Consider the following 14,883-nt stretch of genomic DNA (forward strand, 5'->3'; position numbering starts at 1 on the left):
CTGCTTTATTATAATAGTAATTAACAGAGTAATAACTCCAGACGATTGGGACTAATTATCAAAAGAATTGCCATAGTGCTAAAAGTGTGCCACCATTTTAACTAAAACACCCTCTCAAAGACCTAAATAAATACCTTGGAGCAGCTCAAGTATCAGACACAGTGTGATGTGTTGGTTGTACTCAATTAGTACTTGATGTTCTAGCCATTAAGTCATGTCTTGAAATGTATGTATATGCATTTTCTCCGTCGAGAAGTATTTTATTAGGTGCATTTAGAAGTGTGTGCTAATGGATCCATCAGACTACATGTGGTGCACGTGGAGTTTAATGTTTCGTTGATTGTTGGTGAGGTTCATTTATGTTTTGTTTTGTTTTTTTTCAATGCGGGGGCATGATTTTGTTTTTCAGTTGATCTCACAGCTGATGAGCCTTCTGATCGGCTTCGTCAGCATGGTGTTCCGCGGTCACCGGGGGAAAACGGAGCTGGCGGGGGTGGCGTAGCGGTGAGTGATCTCACTGCAGTTTAGTTTCTGTCTTTATTGGCATTCTGCTCTCAGGCATCACCGCTCATTCTTTTTTTTTTATAGTGTTGCATTTGCACTATTTTATTTTATTTCAAACATGAATCTGTTTTTCTGTTCTTTCTGGACCGTTGATCTTTTTTTCTTCTTTTTTTTTTTATAGCTAATAAATGTCATTTCCATTGGTAATGGTCATCATCAGCATGTGATTCTCTCATATCTCATTATGATCTGATCTTATTTACAGGGCTGTGTTCACAGTATGCTCTCCCAGATTAGTTTTTAGAAATGTTCCTTTCTTTTACTTGTTATTTAATGTTCTGTTTTTTCTGACCATTTCCCTGCAGACTTATGGGAGTGGTAACCTGAAGCGTATCTGCTGGGCCGTTAACACTCAGCCCATTCTGCTGGCTATCAGGCAGAGTGCAGAGGTCGCCAGGTCAGGTGAACCATCTCTACTTCCAAATCAGTGCATCACAGCTAGACCATAGCACAAACTGACATCAATTCCTACAAATACATTAATGGATCAAGTTATTCCGTATGATTTATTGCACTCATTTACTGTTTTCCCTTTTTGTTTTCATCTGCCATAAAGACTCTTCCAGCTGTACCTGAAGAATTTATGTCGGCTCTGCCAGTGACTACAGCCTCCTCCGCATTTCCTTCTCCTTTTGTTTTGCATCTCCATCCATATGCGCTCTATTGAATGTTTGTTATGTCGCATTATTGATCTAATTAACCGCATTCATCGCCTCATGTTGGATTCTGCAGGCTGCCTTTATGTACCAGCTGCAGGGGCGGTATCTTCAGAATCAGGTGCATTTAATGACTGCAGGACCACTGGTGTGAAACTAAGCAATGACTGAAGTTTGTCTGTAATGAGATCATTTGGTGTGTTAGAAAGGAGCTTGTACTGTGAGGAGGTAACAAACAGCAGGTGCACTGACGTGTTGAAATGTTTTCTTTCTTTTTTTTAAGCACTTGCTTTGTCTTACAGAACATTATGTGGCCCCCAGGTGATATCTGGAGCTGTGGGGGATGTTTTAAACATAATAATCAACTACATCTTCCTAAACCTTCTGGATCCAGGGGGTCACGTGAGTCCTTCATGTTAAACCAACCATCAATCAGCATCAATCAGAGTGGGTAGTCATTCTTAATAGTCAGCTATTTAAGGACTTCTTTGAATAACAATGACTTTATGCTATGTTTTTCTACCTTTTGGGGTTTTAAGGTCTTGGCATCATGAAAGCGGATCTGCGGCTGCCAATGCCATCTCCCAGTATTCCTTGGCTGTGTTCTTGTTTGTGTACATTATCTCCAGGGGGCTTCACAAACCTACCTGGGACAGTAAATTCAGTAGATTCGGGAGTCCCATGTTGCTCCCTACACTCCTGTCTATCTTCAGCTCTACAATAATAAAGGAAAACAATAATATGTAAAAGAAAATAAATTAAGTGGATTAACTTGGATAACTTAACATTACTTTGTTATGATCTCTTAAACTATTTCTGGCAACAACGTTGTAATATGGTGCTAATCATCAGGAAAATAGAAACAAAGATGCTTTATTACTTTAGTCAGCCTAGTCAGAGACATTCACATTTTGATAAAACAGCTCCATGGAAATGTATGCACCATAAATTGAAATAAACTCTCTATGTGTTTTGAATTGTTTGCTTGCCTGCAGAACAACATCTCACACTTTTAGATGTTTACCTGCTATGCAAAAAGATGCATGACTTCTTTACAATTAATTGGAATTATTTAATCGGTACTTATTGAACACTTCACCTCTGTTTAATCTATAATTAGATAACATGGTAACTGCTTGCTTTTGTGTAAAGGTTTCTCTTCTCTATGAAATAATTTTTTCCATTTTCAATAATTCTGTCCACCATAGTTTCCAAAGGGCTTCTCCGTGGCGGCCAGCGTTCGGGTGGGAAATGCTCTTGATGCTGGGAACGCAGAGCAAGCCAAGATTTCCAGCAAGGTCTCCGTCCTCTGTAGGAATTAAATACAAAGCCTGACAACATCTCCACCGCAGCGCATCAGTGTGGGAGGCATGGCTGCTGCAAGGCGTTATGAGACGGGAGAGTTGATCCACGAAATTTATTCAATGTGAAAAATTGCTTTCATTGTATTTCTTTATGCCCGATCCAGTTATTGTGTCGTGTTTCATCGGAGCGTGTCTTGGTTAGTGGTTGGTTACATTTTCACCACAGAGAAGTGAGTATTTTGGTTTGTTTTCTTACCACAGAAACAATAACTAACAGGCAGAGCCTCACACAGAGAGCTCATTTAATCCCACTGTAATTTGTCATGTATTAACTTCAGAGGACGCTGAGCCTTGACAGAAAAAGGACACGATTTGTTGCTTTTTGCATTGTCACTACCTGACACACGGTAGACACAGTGATTTAATCTAAAACACGTTTCCATCCAACTTTTCACATTTCATATCCGTGTTTGCGTTTCACTTTTAGAGATATTATTCAGAGGGTGGCCGATATCATGAAGATGTATGGTTTCATCCATATTGCTGAGGCCTTTACAGTGAGAATCTTTGCCACACAAATCACTTTATCTCTCTGCCCAGCACTGATTGTTGGCACGGATTTGACATTTCTCTCTGTTCCACCTCCACAGGGAGTGACCGGAGGTATTGTCAGGGGGGCAGGGAAGCAAATGATCGGTGCTGTGTGCAACTTGGTGGGTAACGACTTCATCAGGTTCCCCATTGGAGTGTCTTTAATGTTCCCTGTCAAAATGGGCATTGTAGGTGAGGACGGATTAAATAGTTATACAATGAGTGACTGTGTCATTATACTTCCACTCCAACGAATAACCTCTTACCCTCTCCGTTGCAGGGCTGTGGACAGTTTGTGCTTTGATATGTAGGCTAAGATTAACTTAATCCGTGCAAATTTTACAATGTGGACAGCATGTGATACTTATTTTGCTGCTCATGGTCATCATCCTCGCTTCTGGGGTCTTCATCAGAGAGCTGCTCGTCAGACTGCTCGAATTAGACGAGTGACCGTGAACCTCGCGTGTGCAGCATGAAACAAAGCTCTGTGAGCACAGATGCACCTTCATGTCATGGCAGTAAAACATGTCATGTAGAACAATGGTGCATAAACAGACGCCCACATTCAACAGTAAAATGACACGTACCACGATATGTCTTTGTTACAACATTCAGTGACTAGGATGATGGCGTCATGGCAGCTTCCGTCCCACCATCTGAAGCACAAATTTCCATTCTATACTCTCACTTAAACGTCTGATCATTTAATATGCACTAAAGATGAGGAAGTAGATGATGATGATGATGAAGTAATGGAATTATTGTAGCATTTTGAAAAACTCATTCAGATACTTTATTTCCTGTGTGCTTCATATTAAAGGGATCTCATCTTTTTGATAGTTAAAAACTGAGTCACTTCTGAAGTTCTTACATTAGTCGTGTTTAAAAAAAAATCTAATAAGAATCACAACTTAAATAAGGCAGCCAATGAAAAACTGAACTGAAAAATATATACTGTATAGGGATGTGTGCTTTATTTATAGAAACATGCTGTGTAAGATGGTTTCCAATCAAGACAGTGACGAAATATATGTTCTCATTGTGAAATATATAGTCTGAATGGACGCCACATTTAGAAACCGCATGATTAAATGCTATATTTAGGCTACTGCACATCCGTGGATATGTGCTTTCATCATCAAAGACCAAAAAGCTGATCTTTTTCATTGGTATATTTTTTTCTTTCCTTTGATCTTTGTTGCCAAATTTGACGATAATGAAAGGTCTGTACGCTCACGATGCAACATGCTGGCCGGATGAAGACATGTCGAACTGAGCAAATCAACCACGTGTTCACTCTCTGTGGATGCAGATCTCTAGCTAGCTCCCACTTCAGTTATAGATAGCTCACACATAAATAAATCACCCTGGTTGACAGTTTACCATGTATCATTTTCCTGAAATAGCGATGGCTCAATATTTGGGGGAATGTGCTTATTATATGACAAGATTATCAAGCTACAGCCTGAACAAGTTAGCTTAGCTTAGCACAAAGACTAGAAACATGGAGAAACAGCTAGCTAGCTAGCTTTGTATGTTGCTCCTGTATCCTTATACTGGATAATTGAGAGTTGAATTGATCTTCTCATCTATGCCAGAGTGTGAATTTGTGTATTTTCCAAACATTAGACAAGGCACAGCAGCACATTAGAGTTTAAGGATAGTAAGGTGCATCTCCTGTGTGTGTGTGTGTGTGTGTGTGTGTGTGTGTGTGTGTGTGTGTGTGTGTGTGTGTGTGTGTGTGTGTATTTGTATTCAGCTCTCTGAGGCCCTCCTCAAAGGATGTTTTGGGAGTACAGACCATACCACTTCATATTTTGGCAGATTCATTTCAATAAGTCATAGAATTAAAAGAGCTTTCACCTTAAAGATGTCCATAAATGCCTCCACTCTGGCCTGTATGAATCCAGTGCACCCACAAGCCACTGTACTCTCCAAACCAGCTTGCAACAGATTCATATTTGCAACATCCTCATAGTCCCCAAATGCCCAAAATGTGCATATTAATTTATCGTTATCCAACATGTAAATCAGGCTTGATTCATAGGCCTACATGGTTACGTCTGAGCTTCAGTCTTGCTCATCAGTGCAGACTTTGACACAGGCTCCTCACAGAGACTGTAATCTTGGCCCGCTCACCTCCAGAGACTGCAATCAGTAACATGCTGGGCCATCATTAACGAGTGACTGTGTAAAGATTTGCTGTCAGTATCATGTGGCTAGAACTTGTAATACAAGGGCTTAAGGAATATCATGATAACTTCTTGGTTGTGCAGTGCATGCAGCATAATAGTGTACCTATAAGTTGGTTACATTATGGCTGCTGTTAATAATAATGCATATTATTTCAGTGAATCCAAATCCAGATTTCCCATTTACATCTCCCAGTATAGACAAATAGGCTCACATTGGACATCTTACACTTAATCAGATGCTTTTCATTCATTTGCTGGACTTGATGAGGTAGTTTGTGTTGGTGTGGGTGGCGCAGAGTATTATGAGCACTGAAAGCACCTGTGGGGCAGAAGAGGAAAACAGTGAGAAGGAATGCACGTTATTGGATGGAACTTTCCTTTTGATATCGTGGTGGCTTTCGGTTTTTACCTACATTGGTTCATCTGTGTATATTTTTAATGGGACAGTATTGAAAGAGAAATGATCAAAATTGAATATTATGTCAGGATTACAATAGTATTGCGAAATGTATAATATTAATTAGTTTATAACATTTCTGTAATCAGTATAATGGTTTGTGTTTTTAACATTGACAACTATTTTTAACAAAATAATGAAACATTTATTGTACGGTGTATCCGTTATCAACAAAATGGTTAGTACAATTAACTGTGATAACACGTTTACAGAAGATTTTACAGAAGATGATTGCAAGAATTAGTGTTGGCTGTTATTATATTATATCACGTGAGTTGAGTTTAGTACATTTCGCAGTGACACAAACATTTCTTTACAAATATTAAACACAAAAATGACATTGTTGGCTGTTATGTATATAACAGTATATATATATATGTTATCAGCACAATAGTTAGTACATTTAACAGTGACAGTATTTTTTCACAAAAACGAAATCTTTATGGGTTTTTTTGTTCAGCGTCCGCTTGGAGACAAAAGGAACCCACAATGCAGAATACCAAGCAGCAGGCGAGGGGAAATTTATGTATTTTAATAAGACAATAATAAAAATGTGCAGGGACTAGGAATGCAGGGTGCTTAGCCTGGGAAGAGGAGCGATGGAGGTCCGAGACCAGGAGGTTACGGGGAGATCCAGGTGAGAGCAAGCTGGAGACCAGGGCATGGTGATGGAGGATACAGAGCCAGGAGTGACGAGGGATTCAGGAGAGTGGGGGACAGTTAGACTGGATGTGGCGGGTAACAGGTAAAGGCTGCTGGACAATCTGGCAGACGAGAAGACAAGACAGGATTAAAAGCAGGCTTTACAGGTAGGTACAGACTGAACTAGAGGATTTGGCCGTAGCTTTTACCACATGAAGAAGCGGAACGAACTGGCGAGGAGTGGAGAACAGGTACCAGGTTTGTAGGTTGATTAGCTGGCAGGGAAGTAGGTCAGCCAGGCAGGACACACACACACACACACACACACACTATAGGAATCCATGATTTGGATGTTTTTGACCATAAATATACAGATTACTTTGTATAGTGGTTCATCGACAATGTCTACATTCAGAGGTCAAAGACAGTTGAGGGGTCTGTGGTCGGGTCCTGTGGAGACAGTAGGGTAGGAGTGGAGTCATTAGCCCAGTTCAGGGTGAAGTTGGCCCTGCTCTGGGTGGAGGCCTCTGGGACAGGGAAAGTGAGACGGAAAGCAAGACCTATGGCCAAAATGAGAACTGAAACAAACAAGGTGAGTCCCCGGCGTAAGATCAGCTCAGTGACAGAAAGAAGCCTCGCTGGATTTGTTTTGGTGTTTGAGGACTTTTTGCTCCACTCAGCGTCCTTCTCAGCTCCTCCTGCATTTGTGTCGTTGGCCTCATGACCTTCTTTCAGCTCCTGATCCTGAGTGTTGACTGAACTGTAGCCGTCCACTTTTGGAACTTCTTCACCGTTGAACTGGACCTTCAGGGGGCCAAGATGCTGCCGTTAATATGTGAGTAGCTGAACGATAATAAACATGTACAAAGAAGGGAGCGCACCCTGCTTAATACATAAAATACTATACGTTATACACTTACTGTATTAGGGCAGTCAGAGATGTCAGGCACCATCGGTTCATTCAGTAATATACTAGCAGGACGCCTTGGTATCACCACAACTTTCTTTCCAGCTCGCAGTTGAGCCTGAAAAACCCACACAGTGAGGCTCAATTCTATTAAAATGCATTCATTTATAGCATTTCTGAGTTTGTACTGTTCAGTTGAGAGATAACTTCCAAGGGTATGCAAACGTAATATTTCTATTGGCAAAAATGCTGCAGAGATTTATGAGACTGCCTCTTCATGAGGCTCCATTATTATAAAACTATTTCTCTAATAGGAAGTTTCATTTAATTTGATTATCCCAATCCCTGCCTTAAATCCTTTTTGCAGATGTTTAAATACCAAGCAGGGATTAAAGAAAAAAAAAAGAATGTAAAGAATGATAGAATCATCCTACCCTCTGTGTGATTTTCTTCCAGTTAAGTTTGAAGATTAGAAGGACAAAGAAACCCGTCTGAAAGAAGACACATGTAAAGATACCGAGCCAGAAGCCTAACCAGAGACACAAATAAGCATTCATTAAAGAAGTATTCACTTCATACATACTTGTATGTCCATTGGTTAACAAGAAAATCATACAAACTTAAAATGTATGACAAAAAAAGCTAAGATACAGTCAGCTTTTGGACAAATAAAAATGTATTTAAATGACCTAATATCCGGAGCTCGGCAGCAAACATCAGCGATATTCCTACTGGCAGACCGATGCAGTAGTAACACACCAGGTTGGCTAAGGCGGCAATTTTCTGCATCCCACATCCTACAACAATCCCTGAGCAGACACACTACAAACAAACACAGATGGAAACAATTGAAAAAGAGACACTGATTGAACAAAACTCAATACAAGAGCTCAAAACAAGACAAGAACATCTCTTCTGTTCTGTAATAACGCACCAGAATTGCATCAAAGAATTGTAAGAATGCGTAGAGTGTGAGGTTCTCTGAGACCATCGCCACAATGTTCCTGCAGACAATAGAAGAAGATCATCAGAAACAGAGTCCGCCTTTACAGAGAGCAGGAATGAAGGTGTGTTGGTCTGAAACTCACTCATCAGAGGTAAATATGTAGCCAACGACGGATTTATAGCTCATGATGAGAATCCCTTGGCACACAGCAAGCAGTCCTATAGCGAAGACATCATGTAAGGGATAAAATAGCAAAACATCAAACAAAATTAAAGCCACATTGTTTGCCTACACAAGAAAAACAAATTGTAGCTTTACATAAGCCTTGATAGTGTTGTTAAATACTGATAACATCTACATAATTTCTGGTTAAACTGTAGGCCTATTGTAGGAATTATTAAAACCAACCAATCAGAATCAGGAATTATCAGTGGTCTCTGTTATGATCATATTTATTATCTATGTTTGTGTGAACATGTTATGCCTATGTCTTCATACCTGACAGAACCATAGACACTTTGCAGGTGACTATGGCCCTGCTAGTGTTCCCGGCCCCGAGAGCATTCCCAACACGCACACAGGCAGCTGCATGGACACCTAGAGGGAACTGCAAGGACCCCATGTTACTTTTAGGTAGTTACAATGAGTTGCACAGCTTTGGCAAATACACTTATTAACTGTCTTTCTGATAGTTTGATGAAAAGACCACCACTTATGTCATGTCTGTGTGTGAAATTCAGGACTAAAGCCAGGAGACAGTTAGCTTAGCGAAGCATAAAGACTGAATGGCAAGTAGAGAGAATGCAGTTTAAGGCACCTTGGCTTCACTTTTCAGAAGGTTGCCCTCTGGTAGTAACAAGAAAAGTGACTGTGCCTGGTCGCACAGTCGCAGTTCGCCAAGAAACAGTTACAGCACATAAACCATATTTCCCTTTTTCCATTTCTAAATCAAACAAGATACTCCAGAGCCCCAGAAGTGTTAGTCCCATTTCTTAAACTTTGAACAGAGCCCCGACTGTTAGTCTTAATGCCCAACTATGCTAATCTCCTCCTGGGTAAACATTGAGAATGGTATCAACCTTCTCATCTAAATTTACAAGTGCATTTCCCAAAATGCTGATATGCACATTTATGTTCCAGTTAGCACATTGGAGGATACATACCATGAATGTTATGGCTCCTATTTCAACCAACAAATGCTGGGCAGCAAGATCCACCTCTCCAAGTAGACCTAGTATGATAAAGGTCACATTCAAGATTCAAGCTCCACCCAAATGGGCTTAACATACATTTGTGACAAAACCAAAACTGACCAGCAAGGAAACCTCCAATCTCCCAAATCCACCATTCAAAGCAGATCATAAATGCACTGGGAATAGCCAGTTTCATATAGGAGCCCCACTCCTGCAGACAGTCGGTGGACCAGCCTGCAGAGAGTTTAACAGAGAAAGGTTATTCTCAACGGGGCCTGTAGAGGATGACATATTTCTGAAGACAATTGCATGCATCATCTGCCTTTTGTGTAGCAGAAATGCTGGTTTTGCCAATAACTGTAGTATATTCATATTTGTGTGTCTAACTCACCTCCCCATGTCTGCTGATGGAGCTTCTTCCATCTGATGTAGCCATACAACAGCAGGCAGATGACAATCTGACCGAGGCTGTTAGCTATTGCTGATCCCCTGCAAACACACACAACAGAACCTTCTTTTGTTGAACCTCTCTAGGCAAAAAGACTGCACACTGACGGGTCAAAGGAGGTCACCAACACTTAAAGGAGACATATCCTGCTCATTTCCAGGTTCCTACTTGTATTTTGGGTTCCTACAAGAACATGTTTTCACTATGGGACATTTAAAGTTACACTGTGGTGTGAGCCCACTTGTATGGGTCTGAGAATAAGCCTCGAGTCCATGCTTGGTACAGAAACCCGATTGGTTAAGTGGACTGCCTGGTGACTCAGATGTTTTTCCAGCTGGACCACGATCAACTCCTGTCAGAGCTCTTTCCCTACGCTGCCTCCATCTCTAAATAAAGTACAATAATAATAAACATCAGTGTACTGCTGGTTCTGTTTGAATTCAAACCCTCTCCTCTTTAGACAACATTGATTGGGTGAGAGAAAGAGTTTCTCTGCTTTAAATGCTATAGAGGGACTAGAGGCCTGAAAATGAAAACTAAGGAGAGGAATTAATACACACTTACGTGACGCCCAACTCGAGACTGAAGATTAAGATGTAGTTTGCCGCCAAATTAAAAATGTTTGCTGCTACTGCCGTGTACAACTGAGGCAAAATGATCCCCTGTCAGACAGAATAGACAAGCAAGTTATTCTCTTTACTATTGGAGTGCCACCATTACCTGAATTGATTTTGGGAAAACAAACACTCACTGAAATTCATTGCAAAAGAAAGTGCACATCTTTCCTCTTGTAAACTTACTTGGTTTTGTAGGTAGGCAACTTGCAGGATGTGCAGGAACATGGCCTGTAGCAGGTAACAAAGGGCAGTTTTTTAAAGAATTAAACTGGTAAACCTCTCAGGGCCCAGTCAGGATTCACTGGAAACACAACTTTGATGCTGCTTTGAACCTCCAATATCGTATGTTGCTATTCTACTCATTATTTTTCAAATTGTTGTTCACTTTAACTGGATTATCTCAATCAAATTAAGCATGTCATTGGAGTAGATACACTATGATGGTGGTATGTCTTGCTTCTGAATCACTGCCACACACTGTGTCCCAACTATAGGCATTGTTGTTTTCTAGATGCGCCCATTTCTTTATTTTCTTCTTCCAATTTTAACAAACTAGTTGTTTGATAGATTTGTATTTCTTGTTGGTTAATACAGAGTGTAATGTACTTTCTAATCTAATCATTTTGTAGCTCAAGCAACTGTACAACATGTATTAGGCTGTAAAACCTTTAGTCCACTATTACGGTGTTTAAGTTCAGTGCACTCACCGGAACAGCTGGTAGATATGCCATCACGTAGAGGTGGGCAATTCTGAAAGGGAGGCAAACAGAGCAATATTAATGTGATGGAATGCTTTAGTTCCTCAAAATGAGAATGCATGAATCTCAATCAGTTTCTCACACTGTGAATCTACCTCGCCACTTCATCCTTTTGGTGCAAGATGAGCAGCAAGTTCTGAGAGTTGATGAGGAGACCCCAACAGGGCAGACAAAACACCAGCAGGATCAATGAACTCCTTTGGAGAATTACTCCCACACGTTTCAAGTTCTTACTGCCGAATGTCTGTAAACACAAATGAGACAAAGGGAAATTTATCTGATTAAAATAAAAAAAAATGTTCTGTGGATAGCACATAAAAAATAGGATATTAGCCTATAATAGATGATGTGGTTTGCTCACCTGAGAGATGAGTGTGTCACATGCCAGGGAAAGGCCAAAGCCTGTTGCAGTTGTAGTGATGTTAATGACCTAAGAGGTGGAGAATCAAAAACAGGAAAATCAGAACAAAAACATAGACTTAGTCTCACAGAGTTAGACTTTAGTCATAGCATGTTACTGTTCAAATGTCTTTTTTTTACATATTGTCCCTTTTTATTATTTATGTGCATATTAATATGGTCCACAGTCTCAGGAAGGAATTAATAGAAAGGGACAAGAAGTCAAGTGGAGTAAGAGTGGAAAAGCCCACGACTGAGCAGGTAGTCTTTATGGAGCAGAGCAACTCGTCAAGAAATGTGTGTGAGGAAATGATTCAGAAGAAGAAAGCAGCACTTTTGCGGTGTATCAAGCAAGTTTATTGCAAAAATTAGTCTACAGAGACAATATCCTGGTAAGAGGAAGTTGTAGGATAGAGAAACCTAATTAGACTGACTTTAAGTGCAATCAAAGATGTGCTGTTATCTCCCTAAACCAATCAGGATCCTATCTGCCACATGCATTTCTACGCCCAACATTCACTTCAGTGACACTGTGTCCTACCTCTTTTCATAATTGTTTTGAGAGTGAAGCCTTTTGCAAATAGTGCGTGTGTACCGTACAAATGGCACACACATAGGCATGTTTTGATTGTTGTTGTTTTTTGTAAAATGAGTGACATAATCGATATTGCAATTTCGCATATCGTTAAAATAACAATTAAGATATTATCGTAGACGATACATATCGCACACCCCTAACACACACTAAAACAATACTCTTATTTTGAGAGAAAAGTACTGTCTGAGAGCAGAAGCAGAGGCAGTAGGTAGTAGTATAGTAAGTTATAAAGAGTAATGGTAGTAGTACTATTTGCAGTAGGTAAAATCGAGTACCGCTGAGGCCAGTGCGTATCCAGCCAGCTCCGAATTTCCAATGTGACCACAGAATATGCTGTTAACAAACATCAGGAGGAAATTCATAATCCGGGACACCAGCTGTAGGAACAAACAAACAAATTTGATTTCCAGACAGCCGACATTGATCTCATGGATCAAGCTGGGCTTTAACAGCTCATGTGACTGAGGAAAGAAGTTGGCAATTAGAGAGCAGCTTTATGAAATCCCAAGGCACAGAAGCGTTACACTACAGCACTACAGCACCACATCATTTATTAATTATTGATTATTTTGTGCATTGTATTATTATATTGATATAGTGTGTGTGTGTGTGTGTGTGTGTGTGTGTGTGTGTGTGTGTGTGTGTGTGTGTGTGTGTGATGTATTGCTTTATTACATTACACACACATGTATTCATAATTGAATAATAAAATAGTAATTTGAACAAATACCCTCTTTATACTTCACTTATTGAGTCAATATTTATTGATACATTACATAGCTCTCTGTTGTGTATCTATCCTGACACAATTTAACAACTTTTATCTTTCATCTACAGATAACGCATTGCGTGCATTTGCAAAAAAAAAAACACACACACATCAAAAAGAAAAAGTTTCATTTGATGTTTCATTCTGCAAGTATATCTATATTACTTGAAACACGATCCCTTTAAATGTCATATATATTTTGTTAGTCAGTTACCTTCACATAATTTAAAAAGAGCCCATATTGTTATAGGTTACAGACGGTTGAGAGCCCCCCCACTAACACTTCAACTTTCCCCTACTCACCAGTGGGCCTGTGAGCCTTAAGACATGGTAAAGTTCTTCTGCATACGCAGGTGGTAGGCAGCGTCTCACACAACCCCACCGATACAGTTTGGAGCTGATTGCCGTTACCGGCGTCCTGTCTCCCTCGGACTCTGCTGTCCTGGCAACAGAAACCCCAGTAACGGGCCCTGCTCCCAGCGAAGGGTCTGCAAGTTCCAGGGCTTCTCCATTATCCAGCTTCTCCATTCAAACACAGGAAAATAAGAGAGAAGGGTGAGAGAAGTGTGGTAAGCCCAAGGGACATGGGAGGGACATGGGAGGGAGGGAGAGAGTTAGTGAATGTGGAAAGGGAGAGCGGGGAGGGAGGCAGTCGGTCTATCTGGGTTTAGAAATCTAACACACTCCAAAAGTATTGGTTGATTAATGTGGTTTGGGGGAGGAGAGAGATGAGTGAATGAATGAAGAAGAGTGAAGAGATCGAAAATCTACAGTCTACAGTGATTACAGTGAGTGCGTGTGTGTGTGTGTGTGTGTGTGTGTGTGTGTGTGTGTGTGTGTGTGTGTGTGTGTGTGTGTGTGTGTGTTGTCTTACAGGGCTCAGTAGTAATCTGATGAGGAATGCTTGTTTGTACACAATGAGCAGTACACCAAACTGTATGCTAAGAAGGTGTGCATATTAACAACTGATCTTATCTGCCTCTGATTGTACTTTGACCAATTGACCCCCTGGGGTCGACCTCCTAACTTATTCTAATTCTAACTAATGTAACTGTACACATATTCTGAACTTTTTGTTTTTACTACTCGCTCATGCAGAACATAAATTGTTATTAGTTGTTAGAGTAAACCTTAGTGAATGCGCAACAGTATATCTTTGGTTTTTCAGAAAAGACAGGTCAGAGCGTGCACAGTTGATCATTTGTAATAACAAACTTGGACGACAGAGGTCACAAGCAGAGTTATAAGCTTACACATTACAGGAGGTTGCAGGTGTGTGTGTGTCTGTGTCTGTGTCTGTGTCTGTGTGTTTAGAGAAACAAGAGATCCCTAAGTCTATAGGTTAGCAATTCGTCAATTGTGCAACTTCACATTAAAACACATTCTTCCCTTCAACATATGTTGCAATCGCTGTGTACCTTTGATCTTTGACCTGAACATACAATAATGCTTTAAAATTCACTCTATCAAATGTAAATACAGGCTGCATGTTGGAGTAATATAGCACTGTTACCTCACAGCAATAGACGTCTTGATTCCACTATGTGTAAATACATAGATTGGGAGTTCCTTTTGGTTTTGTTCTAATCTCTTGCTCTTTCTTATGTGGGCCCCGGGCCAGGTGTGAACCACAAGAGGCCACTAAGTGTATGTCTTGTTCTTGTGTTGATGTCCCAAAGTACAGCTAAGGTGTCTGGATATTGGCAAGAATGTAGTAATAGATGTTGTATGATGAGTTCATGATTCAATGGGATTCATGTTAACGTTCACGGAGTTAGTTGGGAGCATTAAATGCTGCTTCACCCTGCTTGGTTCTAATCCTGGGAACCCTGAGTAACC

The 14,883-nt window shown here is 40.4% G+C and overlaps 1 protein-coding gene and 1 pseudogene across 2 annotated transcripts; one reads left to right on the plus strand and one right to left on the minus strand.

Moving 5' to 3' along the window:
• Positions 1–264: 264 nt before the first annotated feature.
• On the plus strand, positions 265–3,565 carry LOC311025333 (multidrug and toxin extrusion protein 1-like; annotated as a pseudogene). The gene is made up of 12 exons: positions 265–501; positions 881–966; positions 1,131–1,162; positions 1,297–1,341; positions 1,523–1,622; positions 1,778–1,875; positions 2,341–2,348; positions 2,429–2,531; positions 2,689–2,754; positions 3,012–3,081; positions 3,175–3,303; positions 3,470–3,565. The product of its transcript is annotated as a multidrug and toxin extrusion protein 1-like (transcript).
• A 2,179-nt stretch (positions 3,566–5,744) lies between these two features.
• On the minus strand, positions 5,745–13,622 carry slc47a1 (solute carrier family 47 member 1). The gene is made up of 18 exons (XM_084028434.1): positions 13,348–13,622; positions 12,551–12,652; positions 11,640–11,708; positions 11,374–11,522; positions 11,228–11,270; positions 10,704–10,748; positions 10,468–10,565; positions 9,847–9,944; positions 9,576–9,689; positions 9,426–9,493; positions 8,761–8,869; positions 8,405–8,480; positions 8,251–8,320; positions 8,006–8,138; positions 7,751–7,845; positions 7,330–7,434; positions 6,619–7,213; positions 5,745–6,531 (listed from the first exon to the last, which is right to left on the minus strand). Exons 1-17 carry the CDS (start codon positions 13,570–13,572, stop codon positions 6,821–6,823), a joined length of 1,992 nt encoding a protein of 663 aa, XP_083884560.1. The 5' UTR covers positions 13,573–13,622; the 3' UTR covers positions 5,745–6,531; positions 6,619–6,820.
• Between the last annotated feature and the right edge of the window lie 1,261 nt (positions 13,623–14,883).

Source organism: Eutrigla gurnardus, assembly GCF_963514095.1.
Source record: "Eutrigla gurnardus genome assembly, chromosome: 15".
Classification (NCBI taxonomy): Eukaryota; Metazoa; Chordata; class Actinopteri; order Perciformes; family Triglidae; genus Eutrigla; species Eutrigla gurnardus.